This window comes from Perca flavescens, chromosome 5, assembly GCF_004354835.1.
Source record: "Perca flavescens isolate YP-PL-M2 chromosome 5, PFLA_1.0, whole genome shotgun sequence".
Lineage (NCBI taxonomy): Eukaryota > Metazoa > Chordata > Actinopteri > Perciformes > Percidae > Perca > Perca flavescens.
The window spans coordinates 19438820-19463574 of NC_041335.1; the positions used below are offsets into that span (position 1 = coordinate 19438820).

General features: G+C 37.7%; 1 protein-coding gene across 1 annotated transcript in view; it reads right to left on the reverse strand.

Moving 5' to 3' along the window:
• Positions 1–9016: 9016 nt before the first annotated feature.
• Positions 9017–24755, reverse strand: part of bmpr1ba (bone morphogenetic protein receptor, type IBa) — an 80569-nt gene continuing 64830 nt past the window's right edge. Inside the window, exons 3-12 of the mRNA XM_028577610.1 lie at positions 15817–15979; positions 15609–15708; positions 15006–15108; positions 14003–14099; positions 13666–13804; positions 13074–13266; positions 11745–12042; positions 11352–11527; positions 11100–11230; positions 9017–11013 (exon numbers count right to left, since the gene is read on the reverse strand). Of these exons, the coding sequence (XP_028433411.1) occupies positions 10888–11013; positions 11100–11230; positions 11352–11527; positions 11745–12042; positions 13074–13266; positions 13666–13804; positions 14003–14099; positions 15006–15108; positions 15609–15708; positions 15817–15979 (1526 nt within the window). The 3' untranslated portion in view covers positions 9017–10887. The remainder of the gene's footprint in view (positions 11014–11099; positions 11231–11351; positions 11528–11744; positions 12043–13073; positions 13267–13665; positions 13805–14002; positions 14100–15005; positions 15109–15608; positions 15709–15816; positions 15980–24755) is intronic.

Here is a 24755-nt window from a genome sequence, read left to right on the forward strand (position 1 = left end):
CTATAACTAGAGCTGTGCTTGTAAGTGCATTTTAATTTTAATATCAGGAGTGATTTGATTTGATTAGTGCAGGGTAGTGTTGGTCCATATTTGCTAATTCTGGCACGCTTTATGAATCTTGCTCAATCTTGCTGAATGCTCGCCTCTCTATCTCCTCTAATTGTTTTCTGTACAAAGTGTAAGAAAGAATTTTTAAGACAATTAATAAATTATATTTATAAGCAATGCTGAACATGTGTAGTGTGTATGGTGACTTATTTCTGCAGAACTTTTTCAGGAAATGGTTGAAGAATTACATTTTTCTCATACTGTTAGTGTGTACTGTGAGGTCCAAAATACAAATTGTAGACCATGAATATAGGCTATTCATTTTATCTTTATATTTGATAAAAGTAGCTTACTCTCCAATATTAAAAAAGTATCAAATTGACCTCTCCCAATAATGTATTGATTCTGACAAATCAAAACATGATTTGTTGTCATAAAAAGGCATACAAAAGTCATAATGATTATGTCATAAAAAAGTCAGTATGTCATAAAAAGTAATAAAAAAGTAATAATATAGAATGTAATAAAAAGTCATAAAAAAGTCATAGTGTGTCATGAACAATGTCATAAAAGGTCATGGTATAGAACAGGGGTCACCAATACGGTGCCCACGGGCACCAGGTAGCCCCCCAGGACCACATGAGTAGCCCTCAGGCCTGTTCTAAAAATGAAAATTGAATATTGATATTACCTGTTTCCCACCTTGTTAAGTCATTGTTGATAATTATTGTGAGAAATCGTTAACATGATCAGTGTCTTCACATAGATGAGCATCATTAATCATTAATAATACTATATAACTAAAGGCAAACTGAGCAAATTTGGTATTTCAGAAGAGTGTATCAAACTGGTAGCCCTTAGTATGACTCAATACCCATGAAGTAGCTCTCGGTTTAGAAAAGGTTGGTGATCCCTGGTATAGACTGACACACAAAATGATTAAGTCATTAGTATGTCATACACAATGTCATGAGTCATAGTATAGTATGTCATAAAAGTAATTAAAAAGTCATAGTATAGTATGTCATAAAAATAAAAAAAAATAATAGTATGTCATGAAAAGTCATAGTATAGTATGTCAAAAAGTCATAGTATATAATAAAAAGTCATGGTATAGTACGTCATACAAAATGATAAAAAGTAATAGTATAGTATGTCATAAAAAGTCATAGTATAGTATATCATAAAAGTCATAAACAAGTCATAGTATATAGTATGTCATGAAAGTCATGAACAAGTCATAGTAGCCTTTAGTATGTTTTAAAAGTCATGAACAAGTCAGAGTATAGTATGTCATAAAACATGACAAAAACTCATAGTATAGTATGTCATACATAATGATAAAAAGTAATAGTATAGTATGTCATAAAAAGTCAAAGTATAGTATATCATAAAAGTCATAAACAAGTCATAGTACAGTATGTCAAAAAAGTCATTAAGGAGTCATACTATAGTGTGTCATAAAAGTAATCGTATAGTATGTCATGAAAATGTCAAAGTCATAGTATACTATGTCATAAAACATGACAAAAAAGTCATAGTATAGTATTTCATAAAAAACAACATAAAAACTCATAGTATAGTATGTCATAAAAAAGTAAATAAAAAAAAAGTCATAGTATGTCATAAAATGTCATAGTATAGTATGCCACAAAAAGTCATATAAAAATCATAGTATGTCATAAACAAATCATAGTATAGTAAGTCATACGAAATGATAAAAAGTAATAGTATAGTATGTCACAAAAAGTCATAAAAAAGTCATAGTATATCATAAAAAGTCATGGTATAGTACGTCATACAAAATGATAAAAAGTAATAGTATAATATGTCACAAAAAGTCATAAATAAGTCACAGTATATCATAAAAAGTCATGGTATAGTACGTCATACAAAATGATAAAAAGTAATAGTATAGTATGTCATAAAAAAACATAGTATAGTATATCATAAAAGTCATAAACAAGTCATAGTATAGTATGTCATAAAGGTCATGAACAAGTCAGAGTATAGTATGTCATAAAAGTCATAAACAAGTTAGAGCATAGTATGTCAAAACATGACAAACAAGTCATAGTATAGTATGTCATATAAAACGTCATAAAAAGTCATAGTATAGTATGTCATAAAAAATGTCAGGAATAAAAACACATAGTATAGCATGTTATAAAAAGACATAAAAAGGTCATAGTATTGTATGTCATAAAAAGTCACAGTATTAGCCTGGGTAAACCCCATTGACATATATATAATTGACCAATAGACCCCGTTGCTCTGGACGGAGACCAGTGAAGGCTATTAGAAGCACTTTTCCGGTGATCTCTTGCTTTACTGCGCAGCCTCCAACTGACAGAGACAACGTAAATGTGACGTGAGCAACGTGTCTGAAAGTTGTAAGTGTTCTGGTAGCTGTGACAAGAGAAATCTCAATCATTTCCAATCTTACAGAGACGGAGAGCGTAGGTATATGTAAGGAGATAACATAAGCACAGGCTAATTATTGCTAACATGCTAGTTAACATTAGTAATTAAACCTAAACAGCTAATGTAAGTCGAAACTGCCTGCAAGCTTCTCCTGTACTATACGGTAATTCCTCTACTGTACGACAGTAAGTCACTTGGTTATGACACAATCGTTAGCCTATTTTTACAAAAACGTCTGCTACGGAGCTATAACGTGAGGTACAAGGTAATGGAGCCTTTTATACATTGTCGTGTTTCTTAAGAAATAAACAACGGACAAATAGAGTTTTTAAACGCTTCAGATGTAAAGTTATTCGCAGTCAAGTGACGTAAAAAAAAAATGGCAGTCAGTGTAATGCTAATAAGAGGTGATCGCTTTGTAGCAACAAAATGGCGCCATCGGAGGTTCGCGTTCTGAAGCAAAGCTTACCCCCTTGGTAAACCCCATTGACATATATATAAGGTAAACCCTGACGAACTTCCGGCAAATTTGAGATTTGCTCTGCAAGTCAGTCTGGCGAAGAGCCCATTCAAGCCCATTTCCAATGTCCTCAAAATTGAGGCACCAATCACAACCGCTGTGGCGGGCTTTATACCAATCACAACCGCTGTGGCGGGCTTTACACCAATCACAACCGCTGTGGCGGGCTTTACACCAATCACAACTGCTGTGGCGGGCTTTACACCAATCACAACCGCTGTGGCGGGCTTTACGCGACGAGGATAGCGCAGCGACAAAGAGCAGCTTTTTGTTTACATTCAACATGACGGCTACCGAAGCCGTGCTTCACGTGCTCGGCGACAGGTCAGTCTGACATATGCCGATTCCATGCAGGTCAATACTACAATTAAATGACAACAGAAGTTATACGAGTTACAGTTCTCTTCTCAAGGACGCACGCACACACGGACTCTGTCTTTTTTTCCTTTCTCTCAACTTCTCCGCCGTGTGTGTGTGCGTACCCGCTTGCGGTGTGAAGCGCGTGTCCGCGCTATTCTTGCACAGGGAACCTCGTGAATTAACCTGCAACATGTCAGCTGTTTGGAAATTCTTCAGCGTGTGTGCAGAAGATTGGAATATGTAACACCTGCAAGGAAAAAGTAGGGCGTGGAGGGACGACACCAAAAACCAGAATCACATTTTTTTTTGTTGGATATTGGATGTGAAAAGCGTCACCCGGACCGTTGGTCTGATTGGTTGAAGGACTATCCAATTGCGTCCAGAGGCATTTGAGTGGCGTCCGTTGGTGACGCCCCTTTGGAAATGAACTGTCAATGAAGCTTTCCCAGACCCACTCTCAGTTCCAACTGAGAAGGGTCTGGTGTCAGCCAGGCTATCACAGTATAGTATGTCATAAAAAATGATAAACAAGTCAGAGTATAGTATGTTATAAAAGTCATGAACAAGTCAGAGTATAGTATGTCATAAAACATGACAAAAAGTCATAGTATAGTATGGCATAAAAAGTAATAGTATAGCATGTCATAACAAGGTCAAAAGAGCCATAGTTATAACAATTAATGGTATAGTATGTCATCAAAAATGGTAAACAGTAAAAGCATAGTATGTCATAAAGTCGTAGTATAGTATATCATAAAAGTCATGAACAAGTCATTGTATGTCATAAAAAGTCATAGTATGTCATAAAAGTCATAGTATATGTCACGAGTCATAGTATAATATGTCATAAAAGTAATTAAAAAGTCATAGTATAGTATATCATAAAAAGTCATGGTATAGTACGTCATACAAAATGATAAAAAGTAATAGTATAGTATGTCATAAAAAGTCATAGTATAGTATATCATAAAAGTCATAAACAAGTCATAGTATAGTATGTTATAAAAGTCATTAACAAGTCATAGTACAGTATGTCAAAAAAGTCATTAAGGAGTCATACTATAATGTGTCATAAAAGTCATCATATAGTATGTCATGAAAATGTCAAAGTCATAGTATACTATGTCATAAAACATGACAAAAAAGTCATAGTATAGTATGTCATAAAACATGACAAAAAAGTCATAGTATAGTATGTCATAAAACATGACAAAAAAGTCATAGTATAGTATGTCATAAAAAACGTCATAAAAAGTCATAGTATAGTATGTCATAAAAAACGTCATAAAAAGTCATAATATAGTATGTCATAAAAAAGTCATAAAAAGTCATAGTACAGTATGTCATAGAATTCATGAACAAGTCAGAGTATAGTGTGTCATGAAAGTCATAAAAAGCCATAGTATAGTAATTCATAAAAGTCATATTTAGGGTTGGGTACCGAAACTCGGTGCAATAGGGAACCGGTGCCGACGTAAACGGTAGTAACGAGACCGAATAAGAACGAAAGTTTCGGTGCCTCATTTCGGTGCTCGACTTTACACTACACCTGACAGCATGTAACGTTAGCCTACCTTTAGCTAGCAGCTGGATTAATCACGGTTAAAATGCTGACAGCTAACGTTAAACAGTGTAAAGTGTGACTGTATTTCACTGTGGAGGACTTCAACAGCGGGTTGTAACAGTCTGCGCAGCAGCTGCCGTTGTCGCAATTCATAGATATACAGTATGTTTATATCGTCGGAATTAAACAACACAGACGGTGCGTTCACTCGCAGCTGTCGTTGTCGGAATTAAACAACACAGACGGTGCGTTCACTTGCAGCTGCCATTGTCGGAATTAAACAACACAGATTCACTTAAAACAGGTAGCCTTGTGGTGCATTCACAGTAATTGTAAAATACCCTTTTCCCATCTGGGGTACAACAGCAATTTACTAGTGAAATAAGTTATTGTTATTGTTATAGTTATTACATTATTATTAAATCTTTAATTTTGACCATGGCCTTAGCAATAAACAAGTAACTGACTGTTGTTTACTACACTTATTTTTTTTCTTCTTTTTTTTTAACTTTATTGAAAAGTACCGATTCAGGCACCGTTTAGGCACCGGCACCGTTTTAAAAGTATCGATTTAGCACCGGAATCAAAAAAAAAACAAATGATACCCAACCCTAGTCATATTATAGTATGTCATAAAACATGACAAAAAGTAATAGTATAGTATGTCATAAAAGTCATAAACAAATCATAGTACAGTTTGTCAAAAAAGTCATTAAAGAGTGATACTATAGTGTGTCATGAAAATGTCAAAAAAAAGTCATAGTATGTCATAAAATGTCATAGTATAGTATGTCACAAAAAGTCATATAAAAATCATAGTATGTCATAAAAAAAATCATAGTATAGTAAGTCATACGAAATGATAAAAAGTAATAGTATGTCATAAAAAGTCATAGTTTAGTATGTCACAAAAAGTCATAAAAAAAGTCATAGTATATCATAAAAAGTCATGGTATAATACGTCATATAAAATGGTAAAAAGTAATAGTATAGTATGTCATAAAAAGTCATAGTATAGTATGTCATAAAAAATGTCAGGAATAAAAAGACATAGTACAGCATGTTATAAAAAGTCATAAAAAGGTCATAGTATTGTATGTCATAAAAAGTCACAGTATAGTATGTCATAAACAATGATAAACAAGTCAAAGTATAGTATGTTATAAAAGTCATGAACAAGTCAGAGTATAGTATGTTATAAAACATGACAAAAAGTCATAGTATAGTATGGCATAAAAAGTAATAGTATAGCATGTCATACATAATGATAAAAAGTCATAGTATAGTATGTCATAAAAAGTCATTAACAAATCATAGTATAGTATGTCAAAAGAGCCATAGTTTGTAATAAAAATTCATGGCATAGTATGTCATAAAAAATGGTAAACAGTAAAAGCACAGTATGTCATAAAGTCATAGTATGTCATAAAAGTAATAGTATATGTCATAAGTCATAGTATAATATGTCATAAAAGTAATTAAAAAGTCATAGTATAGTATATCATAAAAGGTCATGGTATAGTACGTCATACAAAATGATAAAAGTAATAGTATGTCATAAAAAGTCACAGTATAGTATATCATAAAAGTCATAAACAAGTCATAGTATAGTATGTCATAAAAGTCATGAACAAGTCATAGTAGCCTTTAGTATGTTATAAAAGTCATGAACAAGTCAGAGTATAGTATGTCATAAAACATGACAAAAACTCATAGTATAGTATGTCATAAAAAGTCATGGTATAGTATGTCATACATAATGATAAAAAGTAATAGTATAGTATGTCATAAAAAGTCATTAACAAGTCATAGTACAGTATGTCAAAAAAGTCATTAAGGAGTCATACTATAGTGTGTCATAAAAGTCATCGTATACTATGTCATAAAACATGACAAAAAAGTCATAGTATAGTATGTCATAAAACATGACAAAAAACTCATATTATAGTATGTCATAAAACATGACAAAAAGTAATAGTATAGTATGTCATAAAAGTCATAAACAAGTCATAGTACAGTTTGTCAAAAAAGTCATTAAAGTGTGATACTATAGTGTGTCATGAAAATGTCAAAAAAAGTCACAGTATGTCGTAAAATGTCATAGTATAGTATGTCACAAAAAGTCCTAAAAATCATAGTATGTCATAAAAAGTCATAGTATAGTATGTCACAAAAAGTCAAAAAAAGTCATAGTATATCATAAAAAGTTATTGTCAAAAGTCATAGAAAATGGTAAAAAGTAATTAGTATGTCATAAAAAGTCATAGTATGTCATAAAAGTCATAGTATATGTCATGAGTCATAGTATAATATGTCATAAAAGTAATTAAAAAGTCATAGTATAGTACGTCACACACAATGTCATAAAAAGTCATAGTATAGTATATCATAAAAGTCATAAACAAGTCAGAGTATAGTATGTCATAAAACATGACAAAAACTCATAGTATAGTATGTCATAAAAAGTCATGGTATAGTATGTCATACATAATGATAAAAAGTAATAGTTTAGTATGTCCTAAAAAGTCATTAACAAGTCATAGTACAGTATGTCAAAAAAGTCATTAAGGAGTCATACTATAGTGTGTCATAAAAGTCATCATATACAGTAGTATGTCATGAAAATGTCAAAGTCATAGTATACTATGTCATAAAACATGACAAAAAACTCATAGTATAGTATGTCATAAAAAATGTCATAAAAAATCATAGTATAGTATGTCATAAAAAACGTCATAAAAAGTCATAGTAGGCTATAGTATGTTATAAAAAGTCATAAAAAACTCATAGTACAGTATGTCATAAAATTCATGAACAAGTCAGAGTATAGTGTGTCATGAAAGTCATAAAAAGCCATAGTATAGTAATTCATAAAAGTCATATTATAGTATGTCATAAAACATGACAAAAAGTAATAGTATAGTATGTCATAAAAGTCATAAACAAGTCATAGTACAGTTTGTCAAAAAAGTCATTAAAGAGTGATACTATAGTGTGTCATGAAAATGTCAAAAAAAGTCATAGTATGTCATAAAATGTCATAGTATAGTATGTCACAAAAAGTCATATAAAAATCATAGTATGTCATAAACAAATCATAGTATAGTAAGTCATACGAAATGATAAAAAGTAATAGTATGTCATAAAAAGTCATAGTTTAGTATGTCACAAAAAGTCATAAAAAAAGTCATAGTATATCATAAAAAGTCATGGTATAGTACGTCATACAAAATGGTAAAAAGTAATAGTATAGTATGTCATTAAAAGTCATAGTATAGTATATCATAAAAGTCATAAACAAGTCATAGTATAGTATGTCATATAAAACGTCATAAAAAGTCATAGTATAGTATGTCATGAATTTAATAAACAAGTCATAGTATAGTGTGTCATAAAAGTCATAACCAAGTCATAGTATTTCATAAAAAATCATAGTATATGTCATAAAAAGTCAGAGTATAGTATGTCATAAACACTGTCTTAAAAAGTCATAGTATAGTATGTCATAAAAAGGCATAAATAAAAAGACATAGTGTAGTATGTGAAAAAAAAGTAATATTATGGTGTGTCAAAAAAAGTCATAAAAAGTCATAGTATGTAATAAAAAGTCATAGTATAGTATGTCATACAAAATGATAAATAGTTATGGTGTAGAATGTCATAAAAGTAAAAAAAAAGTCTGTATGTATAGTATGTCATAAACAATTTCATGAAAAGTCATTAAAACAAATTACAAAAATGTATGTCACAGAGATGTCATAGTATTATTTCATAAAAATAGCAAAGTGTGTGCACTTTTCCTATAAGTGATTCCAGCCATGAATTCTTTGATTTTATACCTTTTCTGTGAAAATCACATTTACATGTTCCAGACTCAATAAGTAGTTGGATATAGTAGTCTGAAACTGAAACAGAAAATCCTTACGGTGTCACTGTTTAACGTGCTGTGTGCTCAGCATGTCTAGTGGGTTGTAATGAGGCATGCTGCTTTTTTTAACCCCCCCAAAAAATGGACAGCATGCCTTAACAGTTAGAGGCACATCCAAGTGATCAGTTAGTATGCACCTCATTCAGCCATCACAAACTGTGCATCAGCCATGTGGATGAGTGAAACACTTTATTGGGGGAATGTTCAACTTTTTTACTGATTTAAAAACACCACTTTCTCTCACAGACAACTACAGTAGGTACAGATTAAATAAGGCACAACACCCAAGAGGAAAGAAAGGGCATGTATAACACAACAAATCTGCCACACCTTCGACAGTGACAGAGCATCCCATTATTTTAGTTGGCAGAGATAAAAAAATTAAAATAAAAAATAAACTAATTGATGCAAAGTTCATCAAGGATTTTAAAAATTGACTAAATTAGCTAACAATGAATGGATGTGATGGCAAGCCACTGTGGAAGCTCTAACCTAACTGCTAACTGTGATGATGAAAGGTGTCCAAATTTACCTTGAGAACCATTTCATACTCAGGCAATAAGGCTGTTTGAGCTTCCTAATACTTATCTGCTACCATCTGAGAATTTGAATCAGCGGAGAAAATTGCCTGATAGAATCTGGATTTTTAAATGACTCAACTGCCATTGGATTTCCATATGAGAGCTGCAAATGGCTTATTATGGTGAATCAGTTCAACATGTACTTTAATTTACATGTACGAGGCAGCCTGGTGGTCAGGAAAAAGTGACTTTGTGATGTCCACAGGATAATTATGGTGATAGTTTGGGGATGTTTTCTGAATGTTATATCTTAAGTAAAGGCTTCTGTTGCAGCTGCATTACACACACATATCCATCATCAGCCTAGTTATGGGAGTCACTCTGTGAGTGTCTGAATGATAGCAGTCCCCCGTGAGAAACGACTTGTGGTACCCCTAAACTAACACAGGCACAATTCCACACATTTATAATAGACCACTACATCATCAAGCAAGAAGTCACCACTACAGTTAGCGTACAACAGTTTTTGATTGCCTTGGCAGACTTCTCTTTATGTAATTGCTGCGGAGCACCTACGGGTGGCACCGTTCTGCTGCAATTGCTCAATTATTCTGTAAAGTCCCCTCTCCTCACACAGGGCAAGGAAACACAGAGGCATGTAGTGCCTCAATCCAGAATTTATTTGGACATATAAACTTTATTTTTCACAAAGAGTCTTGTAGAGATTGAATTTTACATGGAAAATATGCTTTTGCAACTTTCATATCCCATCACAACTCAAAAAATACAGGTGTACTTTTTTTCAGTGTCTACAAACGTTACCAGCGTAAACAAAACTTGTAAAGCCTCAAAATACTTTTTTTCTGTCACTTAGTGTCATTATAACCAAAAGCCCTCAATTCAAGAGTGACAACAGTGTGTTCAATCCAATTACAACATAAAGGCAGTAGTGGGTTGACAGTGTTTTGAAAGGAGGTGTCATGCTGCAATAACAGATGGCCTTAAAGCACGTCCTTTTTGTCTTTCAATCAGACCTTCATCTACAGAAAGGGTAGCTTTCACAGAAAGCAGTGGTATAGTATTCCACTCACTGGTCAGTAACTATAGTAGTAGCATATTTCTGCAGCTACAGTGCCAAGTTAAACTAAATCTCTTTCTCCAGGGCTTTTAGAGCATGTGAACAGGAACCTGGTTATAGAGTCCTAACACTAGTCAGAAATGAAAATGTCTCATCTTCTCTGATGGACAGAATAGGACCACACAGGGCCAGATTGTATTTGATTAATTTGAGTTTTAGTTAACCACCGTAGTCCTGTAATGCATGTTTTCAAGGGGGACTTGGATTGTAGAGTTCTGGGCATCTGGACTCAAAGTTTGCGATCCTGCAATCTCCAAGTGATGATCTTGCTTCCTGTCCCACCACCTTCCTTTTCTAGGAAGAAAGGATTGTGCGACCTGGACCAGAGCCAGTGTGATTGTTAGTGTCCTTTCTGTGTGTAAACACACACCTGGCAGCGCCTGCTCACAGCTTGATGTCCTGCGATTCTGACATCTTGGCAAGTGTCTTTTTAACCCGTAGGGCCGTGAGGCGGGAGGCCGGGTTGTGGGCCCAGCATTCTGTCATCAGTTTCCCCATCTGTCTCAAACACTGAGGAGATACAGATTTATGTTAGAAAGGTCATTAGCTTGTGTGTGTTTGTGCATGTATATGTAGTATATGTTAATGTATTTTACCTCATCGCTGGTCCATCTATTAGGAAAGGATGGCCGTAGTCTCTTGATGCAGACCACCTCCCTCATGTCCTCATATGAAGGGTCTGTAGGAACTAACTCATGATACGGCAACTGGTACTCTTCAAGGATCCCTGCAACAAATGAGATACAGAGGAATCACTCTATTCATGTGTAAAGTTTTCAAAAAGGATAGTGCATAGCCATTAAAAGAGAATTTTTTCTTGGCAGTCAAAAAGAAGAAGAAATATTTACCTCCGGAGACACAGCGCCGCGCGATCTCCCAGAGAATCAGCCCAAAGCTGTACATGTCGGCCATGATGTACGACTGAAAATGACTTCGGTTCAGAGTCTCGTCCAGAACCTCTGGAGGCATGTAACGCTTTGTACCGACCCTAGTGTTAGGAGGGATGTCCACCTCATTGGTGTCACTGCAGAGATCAAAGTAACACATTTTAATTAGATGAATGAGCTACGCATATGCCTGAATCCTCTGAAATAATTTAGGTTAGAAATACTTTGATTTATGAACATTTCCGACCCTCTACTGGAGCTTAAATTCAGCAAGACATGGATTCAATTAAGAATTAAAGAGTAATATCTCATCAAATAATGCTTAAAAGCATCAAATGTGACTGACTTGCTCACCTGATAAACTTGACTGCCAGTCCTAGGTCAGCTATACAGCAGGTCCCATTTCTCTTCACCAGTATATTCTTACTCTTCAGATCCCTGTGGGCAATGGCGGGTTTGCCCTGGGTGCCGAAGATCTCGGTGTGGAGGTGACAAAGGCCTGACACAGAGGAGTAGGCTAGTCGCAGCATGGCTTTATTGTCCAGGGTGGTTGATTTGAGGTAGTCATACAAAGAGCCATTTTCATGGTAGTCGGTGATTAGGTAAAGTTGGGTCCAGGAGCCAGTTCCTTTAATATCAGCAGCTATAAAACCTGTGAACAAGGGAGAGTGAAGAGAGGAGTTAAACAGGCAAGGAGTCTGTCTTCACTGTGAAGATGAATCAGTTGCATTTTCCAGGAGATTGTTTTTTATTATATTACTGTAATATAATATATAATAATAATATAGTTTATTTGCCAAGGACATTACGCATACAAGGAATGTATCCTCTGCATTTAACCCATCCTAAATGATCAGGAGCAGTTGGCAGCCATAGTTTGGCGCCCAGAGAACAAGTCCAGTTGTAATGCCAGTACCTACGTCTAGGGCAATGCAGGAGTTACCTAGCATGCATTGTCTTTGCATTGTCTTTCTGTATTTATTTGTAGTGAGTTTATTTCTGAGGGAAAAACTTGTGAAACTAATCATGCAAAGCCAGTATATATATATCGGTAATATTAAGCTTGATTTTTAAGCCGGCAATGTGTCTGATTTGGTGGATGATGTCAAAATCACAGATGCTAGTGCTCAATTTAAAACAAAACATGTAGTTTCGACTGTGGAAGGAAACATTATGCACTGCAGTATATAGTCTGTCTTCTAGTTTACCGGCAAGTGATCTTTTGCCCCACTACTTAATTACTATGCATCTTGTAGTGTTTAATTATGCAAGCTTTGGTTTGCAGTCTGTTGTTGTCTTCTGTATAAATGTGTACGGCCTCTTGGCTATAATTGATCTGTTTTGCCAATGAGTGCAGTGTGGTGCAGCATAGTTAACAATGGACACAGTCCCAAGATTGTTTGTAAAGATTGTTTTTCTAGAAGATCTTTCTACTATATTAAGAAGACTTATTTATCAACTGTTTATTCAAATCCCTGTTGGGCACTTTGTTAATTGTGATGAAGCACAAAGAGTATATATGATTGATTTGAAAGGCAGGAAAATTAGAGAGAGAGAGACAAATAGAATGAAAGAGAGGTGCACAGACAGAGACTAGAAATCTAGAAATCCATAACAAGAGGGGGGGGCAGGATTAGAAGAAGTAACACATGAGACATGACCAAAGACAGAAACCAGTCTTACCCAGAATGTTCTCATGTCTCATTAGGACGGTCTGGTAAATCTCAGTCTCTCTGAACCAACTGGCCTCCTCAGTGGTGAAGAAAACTTTAACAGCCACTTTTTCTCCCCTCCATCTGCCCATCCACACCTCTCCATACCTCCCCTTGCCTATCTGCTTCACCATCTGGATCTGCTTGGCTATCGTTCGCTGAACCTGAGGAGGAGCAAAAGATGGAAACGGTTTTCTTTTAAGGTTAGCTATTAGACGTGTTTTGCATTGTGATTCAGCACATTTAGTTAATAATATTTTAGAATGGAAACCTCAATCTAAGGTTTAGTGAGACTCAGATGGATATAGGATCTCTCAATCTAAATCAGGAATAGTGCTGTCATTGTTCCACAGCATGCTGGAACTGAGAATATGAAAACAAACCCTCCAATATTATTTTAATTAACAAATTAACCACCATTATCTCCCCACATACTTTCTTTATGGAAACACATGAGACACAATATAATAAAGTATGCCATGGACCCTAATGTGTGCATATACAGGATCCATGGAGCATCTTTTTAATCCAACAGGTGTTTAGCTGCAATATGGGTATCTCACCAATAGAGGGAGCCCTGAGCCTGAGCCAGAGCTTTGTGACTGCTCTATCAGGTCCCTCAGAGATTCCCCAGGGGGAATGTAGGTCTCGTCCTGCTCCAGACCAATACTGTACCGAGGACGAGACTCTTGACGCTTATACCTGTAAAAAGCACAGAATTATCCAGCATACCCTCTTAAAAAAAAAGACAAAACTACCATAGGTAATAAAAACGTCTTGATGCAATGTATCATACACTGCTTGTATGATATTCTTAGGGTCTTTATAGTGTTGCTGGAAACTGTACGAAGAAGAAATAAATCAGAATTTTTGATGTTCAATATAGTCACATGTAATTACCTGAAGTAGCAGAAGACAATAATGACAGCCAGTATAATGCTGCAAACAGTGACTGAGATCAACAAGGCCATGTGGTGGATCTTTCCATCTACATAGACTGGAGAGGGAAAATGAAGAGGTGAAAAAAGATGGTTGGGGTGGTGAGAGAAGAAAAGCAAGATGGAATAGAAGAAAGGGGCAGGATAAAGGTATACAGAGACATGAAACAATGTTGGGGGGGAAAAATCAATTACATTAGTCTTTTCCACAAGATCCACAAGTATGTGCAAGAACAGGACATTCTTGAGAAAAATGGTTGGGGTTATTTTCTGCTCAAGAAATTTAAGCTGAAACAAAAAAAAAAATCTAATTAAAACTTCTAAAATCCCTAAAACATGAGGGGGAAATAGAGAAAGGTATACCAAGAAATCAGTCACCCTCACAAGTCACTTGAAAGAACCGCTGTACAGTAAATCAAGTACAAATCATATTTCACTCATCAATTTTTCATTTTCTTCTGGCACACACACTTTTCCCTCAAGGCTCAAGTCAACAGCGAGAGGAAGCCCTCAGCCTAGTCGATGAATTCTCTTCCTGATCCCCTATGATAGGGTTTCAGATTGATGACTGCCCTCGCTGTCTGCTGGGGATTGTGATTTCCCTGGGAATCTAGGCTTACTGTCTCTCAAATACACACTCACACATGGAGTATAGTGTTGTACACAGTAGAGAGCTCAGTATTCTCTTGACACCCAGCAGCTTTGGCGAGCTCCAGGACGGTTTGACAGTAACTCCCGCTGTCTTCCCCACTTAAGCTGTCTTTGACTCTCCGATAATGTCATGATATCTCTATCTCTGAACCCTGTGTGCTGTAACACCATCAGTCACATTTCTCGGTCCTGTCTATATCACTGTCACTGTCACCTGCCAACTGGAGAACAAGTGGGTCTTAAAAATCTTTTCTGTGTTTCATGGGCAAGAAAGAGCTGTGGAGGGATGAGAGGAGAGAGATAGATAAACTTACGAGGTGGTTTGAGCGGTGGCAGTGTAGGATGCAGGTTTTTGTTACAGTAATCTTGGTCTGTACAACACTCCAGCGATCTCCTTTGACGTGAGTTCCCCGTGTCCTGAAAGACAGAAAAGTGATTTTTTTTTTTCTCTCCTTTTCCTTTTTTTTTTATAATTTCTGTGTTCAGTTGTTGATTAAGTTAGTGCTTAAACAATAAACTGATTAATCAATCGGCAGAGATATTAAACAATTTTAACAGTTTATTAATCCTTAAATTTTATTTTCTCTGTTTTGTGTCATACAGTAGCTTATCAAAAAAAAATTGTAAAATGTACATTTTTAACTATTATTCTCATATTTATAAGTTAATCAAGAGAATAATCAACAAAATAATTGTTTTATTGTACATTGTATTTTGTCACAAGTCATAAAGTGGCTGACAAATAATATATATTGAATATACAGTACTCATGTCAAAATCTTTTGCTTTCTTCACTTACCCTGTTGTGGTTATTTCCATCTAAATTAAGTTGTTAACAGCAAGATCATGAGATAGAGCGTGCTACGGAAATGGTTGAAAAAGGGATGTGGATTGTAATGCTACAGTCACCTACTCACCCTACACTGAAATTCTGATCCGACCAGCCCAAGGCAACCTGCAGTCTGGACCGGTACCCCTCCCTCCTCCTCCACCATGGTGAAACAGTAGCCATCCGTCCTGGCAAACAAGGACGGTCGGTAAGCAAAGCAACCACTGACACAAGTGAATGTTTCATTACACGTATGCACATGTATTTGTTGCTCCTCCACTCCTGCATGCAGGTACCTGCATGTATTATTGGCTGAATCTTCAGGGCAGTGGTGATAACAGTGACACCACAGTAGTCTTTGGGAGGATGAAGCAGGAGCTGTGCTGCCACTAGTCTCCTTCCCACTCTCCACTGCCTCCTTACTAGAAGCTCTTAGCAGCATACTGTCCAATATATTGCCTATGAAACAAGCAAAATTAAAACAAAAATAGGAGAAAAATTTGTTGGAAGAGAGACAGGAAAAACATGAATTATAGATATAATAATACATTTTTACAGAGGAAAAAGCACCAATGCTGCCAGGGTCAGGGATTGCATTATTACTGCCATCAAATGTTGGGCTCATGCTACTAGAGGGTGTTTACACTAGAGAATATCTGCTAAATAGAAAAATATCTGCATATTTTTATATCTATCTAAATATCTAACTATCACTGCTATGCGGACGACACCCAATTATACTTGTCAATCAAACCAGACGAAACAAGTCAGTTAGCTACACTTCAAGCATGTATTAAAGATATAAAATCCTGGATGACCTATAATTTTCTGATGTTAAACTGTAACAAAACTGAAGTTATTGTGCTGGGCCCTAAACACCTCCGAACTTCATTATCTAAAGATATAGCTACTCTGGATGGTGTTGTCCTGGCCTCCAGCACTACTGTCAGAAATCTAGGAGTTATTTTTGATCAGGATATATCCTTTAACGCCCATCTAAAACAATCATCGAGAACAGCCTTTTTTCATCTTCGTAACATTGCCAAAATTAGGAATATCCTGTCTCAAAACGATGCGGAAAAACTGGTCCATGCATTCGTTACTTCCAGGCTGGACTATTGTAACTCTCTACTGTCAGGTTGCTCAAATAAGTCCCTTAAGACTCTCCAGCTGATCCAGAATGCTGCAGCACGTGTTCTGACGAGAACTAAGAAAAGAGATCATATTTCTCCTGTTTTAGCTTCTCTGCATTGGCTTCCTGTAAAATACAGGATTGACTTTAAAGTCCTTCTCCTGACCTACAAAGCCCTAAATGGTCAAGCACCATCTTATCTAGAACAGCTCTTAGTACCTTATTGTCCCACTAGAGCACTCCGCTCCCAGAATGCAGAGTTACTTGTGGTTCCTAGAGTCTCCAAAAGTAGAATGGGAGCCAGAGCCTTCAGCTACCAGGCTCCTTTCCTGTGGAACCAGCTTCCAGTCTGGGTTCGGGGGGCAGACACCATCACCTCATTTAAGAGTAAACTGAAAACTCTCCTCTTTGATAAAGCTTATAGTTAGGTTAGATATGGGTCTATGGTGGAGTGAGGAGTTGCAGCGTCTGCCTAACTGGGCCCACCTGCTTCTCTTCATAGTCATCAGATTTATTGATCATATAATCAATAATATAGTGTGAGTAGAGGGGGGCAGGCCAGTACAGCCTCTCATCAATGTTTTCATTTGTTTCCTTTTGTATGCATCCTGTCCCAGAACTGCTTGTTACTAACCTAGCTCTGGGGAGTTTACTCCCCGGAGTCCTTATGTTTCTTCTTCGCAGAGCTATGCTCTGCGATTCCCTTCAACGCCCGGCCACGTCCTGCTGCGTCTGCTGCACCCACCCGTGCTCTGCAGCGCCACGTTTCATCCCGCAACGTCCTGCTGTGACATGAACTACAACGACTACCTTCAAAGTCACTGTTCCACTATTTTCAATGCGACTATTATCGCCTTCACACCCCCAACCGGCCCCGTCAGACACCGCCTACCAAGAGTCTGGGTCTGCCGAGGTTTCTTCCCAAGAGGGAGTTTTTCCTCGCCACTGTCGCAATAGCCATTTATAATGCTTGCTCTTGAGGGAATTAGACCTACTCTATCTGTAAAGTATCTCGAGATAACTCTGTTATGATTTGATACTATAAATAAAATTGAATTGAATTGAATTGAAGTATGTGTAGTAACACATCCAGACTTAGGGGTTTCATTATCTGTGTAGCTTACTGAGTGGAAGAAAGCTATGTTTAATAAAAAAACGTTTTATGTCATAAAGGTCAAAGAGATATATCATGTATTTAAAATTTCCGGGAAACATCCATCCATCCATCCATCCATCCATCCATCTTCATCCGCTTATCCGGTGTCGGGTCGTGGGGGGAGCAGCTCCAGCAGGGGACCCCAAACTTCCCTTTCCCGAGCAACATTAACCAGCTCCGACTGGGGGATCCCGAGGCGTTCCCAGGCCAGGTTGGAGATATAATCCCTCCACCTAGTCCTGGGTCTTCCCCGAGGCCTCCTCCCAGCTGGACGTGCCTGGAACACCTCCCTAGGGAGGCTCCCAGGGGGCATCTGCCCGAACCACCTCAACTGGCTCCTTTCGACGTGAAGGAGCAGCAGCTCTACTCCGAGCTCCTCACGGATGACTGAGCTTCTCATCCTATCTCTAAGGGAGACGCCAGCCACCCTCCTGAGGAAACCCATTTCGGCCGCTTGTACCCTGGATCTCGTTCTTTCGGTTATGACCCAACCTTCATGGCCATAGGTGAGGGTAGGAACGAAAACTGACCGGTAGATTGAGAGCTTTGCCTTCTGGCTCAGCTCTCTTTTCGTCACAACGGTGCGATAAATTGAATGTAATACCGCACCCGCTGAGCCGATTCTCCGACCAATCTCCCGCTCTATTGTCCCCAATCTCCGGGAAACATGCTCCAACATATTCAAAAAAGAAAAACCTGTGAGCAAGTTCTTTGCTTTGATAAACTCTACTAGATAATACTTATTATAATAGATATTATACATATCTAACACACCCTTTTCAATAAGGAGCTCTGACCCCGCTCTGTTGCCTCACTTTGCTCTGATGCACTGCATATCTGCAATGCCTGCTGTAACACTGCAAACACTTTCTATTGATGTTCGTGTAGTATTTTTAATGAGCAAGTGTGTACTACTTTAAAGTGTGTATTGTGTCGGTTTTTAGCATTTTTATTGTAAAATAATGCTGCAGTTCATGCAATTTTACTACTGTGATTCTACTGCTGCTGTTCATAGTTTATTTCATGAGCACAGCCTCCGCCTCAGCATCCTACTGAAGGGACGGAAGTTCCCCTGGGGGAGAAGTTTAATATCTTTACTCCCCCAGTCTCTGCTGTGCTGGTGTACGCTTGCAGGGAGTGAAGAGGTCACCTCTGTGCATACTCTGTTTTCACATGATAAATCCATTCCACATGAGCTGGCTGACTAAACTCAAAACGTAATCTATCTTACTATAGTGAGTCCACAAAAAAATGTAAATACAAAAAAATACAATGGACAAGAGAAACTTTGAGAAACTACGAGCTCGAACACCTGATCCTGTGTCACAGCAGATTTCTTTTACTCTTACAACTGATAAAGCTCCTAAGAACTAGAACGAAGTTGTTCTATTTCCTACTTATCCTATTTCAAAAGAGCACCTGTTTGTCACTTGAGGGAAAAAAGGATCATGGAAGTGTCTTTCCTTCATGGCTTTTAAGATTTTCATTCATTCCAGCATGAACACTGAGACCAGATGCTTAACAGCTGCAAGCGGAGATGGTCCAAAATAAGCATGAGTCCTTCCTCTCTGAAATAAACTACTAGCAGATACTGAATTAGCTTTCCTACTCCTCTTTCAACCTCTTGTTCTTGAGTTCAGGTTTTCTTTTTTAAGCAGATGCTTTTCACAAACAATGGGAATCAATAAACACAGCTTGTGTTAAAGGGCACAGTCAGAATGTAAGAGCCAATCATGAACTTTGATTTCTCTCTGCAAAACGTAGAAAGTGAAAGTGACTGAGTCTGAGACCTTAGAAATTGAAAGCACAAAAACTGCATCTAGTTTCCTATAGGTTGGAAACTACGGTACATTTTTCAAGCCAAGAAAAAAAGACCTTTCATGTTTCACTCTTGCAGAAATGGATGTTTGATGCATAGTCAAAATGACGTGGCTGTGCACTGGAAAACTCCATCAACTGGCCACTTATATGTGTCAGGGGATTGTATTCTGCTTTTTTAGCATATAGTCTTCATGAAAAATGTGTGAATGATAAAAGACACACAACAAGTGGGCAAGCCAAAAACCCTTTTTTACTAATGGGACCCAGTACTAATCTGGTAGGATGGCCACATTCAAATAAGTCTCCATTCTTAGCTCATGTAGTCAATCACGGCAACAGCTTTCGGTGCAACAGCTTTAATATCTGCACACTCGTCTAATGTATAATACTTCATTATGAAACATAGCTCAGAGGCATGGAATTTATATTAAGGATTTTTAATAGCTGCGGGTGTGGCTCAGGAGGTGGAACGGGTCGTTCCTTAACCACAAGGTTGACGGTAAGAGCCCCAGCTCCTCCTGTCCGCATGTCAAAGTGTTCTTGAGAAAGACATTAAAACCCAAGTTACTCCCTACAGGCAGGCCAGTGCCTTGCACGGCAGCTCCGCCACCATCGGTGTATGAATGTGTGCGTGAAAGGGTGAAGGAGAGGCAAATTGTAAGCACTTTGTCTGGTAAGGTATATAGGCGCTAAATAAATGCAGTCCATTTACTATGTATTGCCTGAAATACACAAGTTCCAGTTTCAGCATCTTTTTGAGTTAGTGTTAATCGCGAGCAACTCCTCCTCAAAGTATACGCACTGAAGTCCAACTACTTCAAGATCTATAATTTTGTAAATTAAGGCAAGGTCATATGCTGGTCTGATATCCCCATTTTCAATATATTTAATCAAAGACCAAGTGCTGCCTCGTGAAGCTGTGTTGTTCATCACTACTGTCTTCAAAAGAATATTCCATCATGAAATGTATGCTAAAAACTAACTAGCTAGCATAAGACTTATTTAGGTGGTATCTCTAGGGGGTTGTGGCTAATGAAACTAACTCAACATATAGCGATGAGGGCTAATAGTGTACTCATTGGATAGTAAGACAATCTACAGAGAGCCTCACCTTTGAAAGACAAATTGGATTAGATGGAAACTGGAAAATGTGCTGTATTTTTTCAGGGTGGTTATGCGCAGTCACTCAAACGTCAGATAATGGGTGGTATCTTCTCTTTCATCTGAGCTCAGCTGTCTTTCACAAAACATCAAAGAACTTCCTCTAGGGATGAACATTTAAAGCTCCCTAATGGACTGAAAGACACAGACGCAAATACATACACACATTACTATAGACATAAGCCACAAAAAGTACGCACGTACACATGTGCTTCACAAATGTCTCTTTCTCTCTTGATTTATTTCACTGTTGTGCTTTGTTGTCAATGTGCTGCACTGGTATTTTTTTAACATTCATGAATCTGTATTCACAAAAAGTACCACAACTTTAAGTTACGTTGACTTCAGTCAGCAAGGCTCAAAGAAAGGAAAGTCACAACTAAGGCTATTAGAAAGATAGAATACTGTAGCTTGCCAATTATATTCTGATCTAATGCTGTGATTTTTCTCCTTTGTCTTACGATCAAGGAGCAAATGCTCTTTAATGCATGAGGTGATTGTGCTCATTCATGTTGACTGTGATAAATGTGAGCATGCACCTTGCAATTTGTTTTCTAGCTAACAGCTAGCTTTGTTTTGTTTTGTTTTGTAGCATTCTTTCATCAGTGAGGATGTGCATGCAGTATTAAAAATGATATGGTATGTGTCATGTAAAGCAGTCCTTCCTCATCTTAATAGAAACATAAAACAAAACAATTCACAACTGTAGCTTCATAATATGCGGTTTACGAGATTTTTTATTTGCACAAGAGAAACTATCAATACAAAAATAACATCAGCAGATTCTTTCAAACGAGCATAGTTGTTTATCGTCAAGCACTGCCCTTTCTAAATGTCTCTCTTGTACACACTGATTGTGTTGACAATACTGCAAGAGAGGGACGGTGGGGTTTAAAGGGGTCACATTAACAATTGACCGATTTGAGAGAAAGGGAGCGAGGAAGAGTAGGAGGGGGAGAAGAAAGGGGGATTAACAAACAAGAAGTGACAGAGCTGCAGGGAACTGGTGGGCAGTTTAGCAGCACACAGAGGGGACAGAGCAGAGGCCACTGGCCTTTTCCACCCTTTCTCTCACTCTGTCCCTCTCCGTCCCATCACTTAGTCCATCCTGCTACTGAATACTCACTCACTTTGTGTCTCACTCGGTGCCAACCTCTCTCTCCCCTTTTATTCTTTGTCCTATATCACTTTCTTTAATGATCTTTCCTTCTCTGCGTCTCACCTGCGTACACCACTTTTCTTCCACCAGTTACAGTAAACAGTCTCACAATGTCTTTTTTTTCCTCCACTTTATTCTCAAATCTCCCACACAGCCTCCCTATCTTCTTATACCCCACCTCTTTCTCTTCTCATCTTCCACTTTCTTTGCCCTGTCCTCCCTATGTGAGTCCACTGGAGAGTCATGTGAGGTGCTGCTGTGCTGTTGACAAAATACAAAGCCTTTCACATCCACCCTGCACCTGGGCTCCCTGGCTAATGCTCTGTGTGTGTGTGTGTGTGTGTGTGTGTGTGTGTGTGTGTGTGTGTGTGTGTGTGTGTGTGTGTGTGTGTGTGTGTGTGTGTGTGTGTGCATAAGTGCGTGTGTGTGTGTGTGTGTGTGCATGCGTGAGTGCGAGAAAGACAGTGGGAGAGAGATAAAAAAGGAGAGAGACAAAAAGAAAAGCCACAGCCGAGCAGAATGTTCAATTCATTAATGCTCCTTGCAAAAAACCCAATAGGTGAGGTGACCAGCCCAATACTTATTAGATCTAAAACCAGCAAAGATTACAGAAAATCTATATCTTAGGAGTGTTCTTTGCTGTGAGATAGTCTTTATTACATTGCCTGTGAGCCTATGATTTTTTTTAAATGCTATCACATTATTAATAACTTAATGCTCTACAATCCTTATTTCTAGTATGATTAAATACTTTATTATTAGCTATCTCCTTTGGAAATGTCAGGCATGTGACAGAGTCATCATCCTCTTTGTATCTCCATCTCTATATCATACTCTTAATCCAGTATCATACTACTTAATAGGTTTTTGTTCTTGATTCTCTCCTTTTGTTTTCTTTGTCATCTACCTCTGAATACTACTTTGGACACAGAGACATCTGGTCCTGATGTAATGGGCAGTTTTCCTACAAGCTTGTCCTATCTGTCTTTGGAAGGGAGAGGTACCAAGGTCAATTATTCTACTGTTATAGAAAGCAAGAAGGCTCTGACCCTGCATGCTCCTCCAATCTTATCTTCAAGAAAAAAAACGATTGACTCCATGGAGGCAAAGTTTCTTTTTCTTAGGGGTGTAAAATGGCTCATTCTGGCTGATGAGAAAGGTGTATGTATATATATACTCTGTATATACACTTCGCTCTATGAGAGTTATAGAGAGACAATGCAGCTGTTCATAATATAATGTATTCCTGGATAGTTTGAGGGGGCATTGGCAATGTAGTTAAAGGAATATGAGAGTAAACATTGGGTATAAGAAAATATTTCCCCTGTGGTCTGGTCCTGGCTGTTAGGGGCAACATCTGTAAAAACTTGCACTGACCAATGGCGCTCTAGTCCAAACCTCACTAAGTACCACCAACGTCAAAACATGCTGCAAGTCAAATGATGTGTGCTCTGAAACTGGCCCGAACATCCAGGCACTTCACTGACACTATAATTGTTTCAAGCTCTTTCACTAAAATGGCCTTTCAGATGTCAGTGTGAGCTTTCAGGTCTCCCCTATAGGCTTTTTTCAGGCTTGATGGCAGGATATAGGGGCCACTGTAAACACACAATTAACAACCGTGGCCCCACAAACCCCCAAAAGCTAAAAAGGCCTCTTTTCAACAGATGCTGCTTTGTAAAAACCAAAAACAACCACAAAAAAAAGAAGACATATATTTAGATAGACGGAGGGGATAGAAGTGAGGGAGAGGGATATTGTACATGAGATGGCAAGATGAAGATAGATGATTTTCGAGGAAGATAGACAGACAAAGAGAAAGAGAGAGAACACATTCATTATCCTGGCCATGTCAAACAAGGCCTAACAGAAAAGCCCTTTCACCGAGCCCATGTATACACTACCCGCCTCCCCCTTCCACTTAAGACACACTCATTCAACACTGCTCCCTTCCTGCCCCCTTCTTCCCTCTAAGTAGTAGTTCATCTTGCTGGTGTTTGACAGTGCCGTCGGTACAGCGAAAGAAACATGGAAGGTGAAAGGTTTTTGATCCCCCCCCCCCCCCCCCACCTCTCTCTGTACTTCTATGTACTTCTAGTGCCTGGTCTTATCTCCTGAGATGAGTCGAGCCATCCCACATGTGCAGGAATGTCTTAATGAACCCCATTTTGTGATCTGGATGCTGGGAAGCTGAGGTTGTCTCGCTGGCTGTTTTGGCTAAACTTACTTTGAAATTCAAATACGTTTTGCTTAGGAGTCCTGTGACAAAGCTCTTTTTTTTACGACTTTATTTATTATACTCTACTAATATTAGAGGAGAAAGGATCAGACAGAATCACTTAGACTTACCAAAGTGAGATTACGAGTTTGCGCTCATTGACACTGTTATTTAAGCATTTATTGAGGGCAGGAAGAAGTTATGCATCATTACTCCTCCCCACCGTTTTCTTTCAAAAGAAGCCCATTCTGGCGTTTAGAAACTACCTTTTGTCTTTCTTCTCCCAACACCTCTTTATTCATCCACTTTCCTAAAACTCACAGATACATTCTGAATAACAGGTGCTCCTTCCAGCACATGTAGGCATATATGAACTTGGAAAAACTACTCTTATTGTAGGGAGCAATTTGACTGCTGTCATACTGGCATTTGCAACCCGGTCTCACGCCAGGTCGTGAAATAGTCACGTTATTTTGATTTATTGAGACGTTTACAGGTCACGATTTTGACGTTTATTTCATGTACACGTCACGAATTTTGAACGTGTACAGGTCACGATTTTTTAACCTACTCTGGGGAATGCAACAA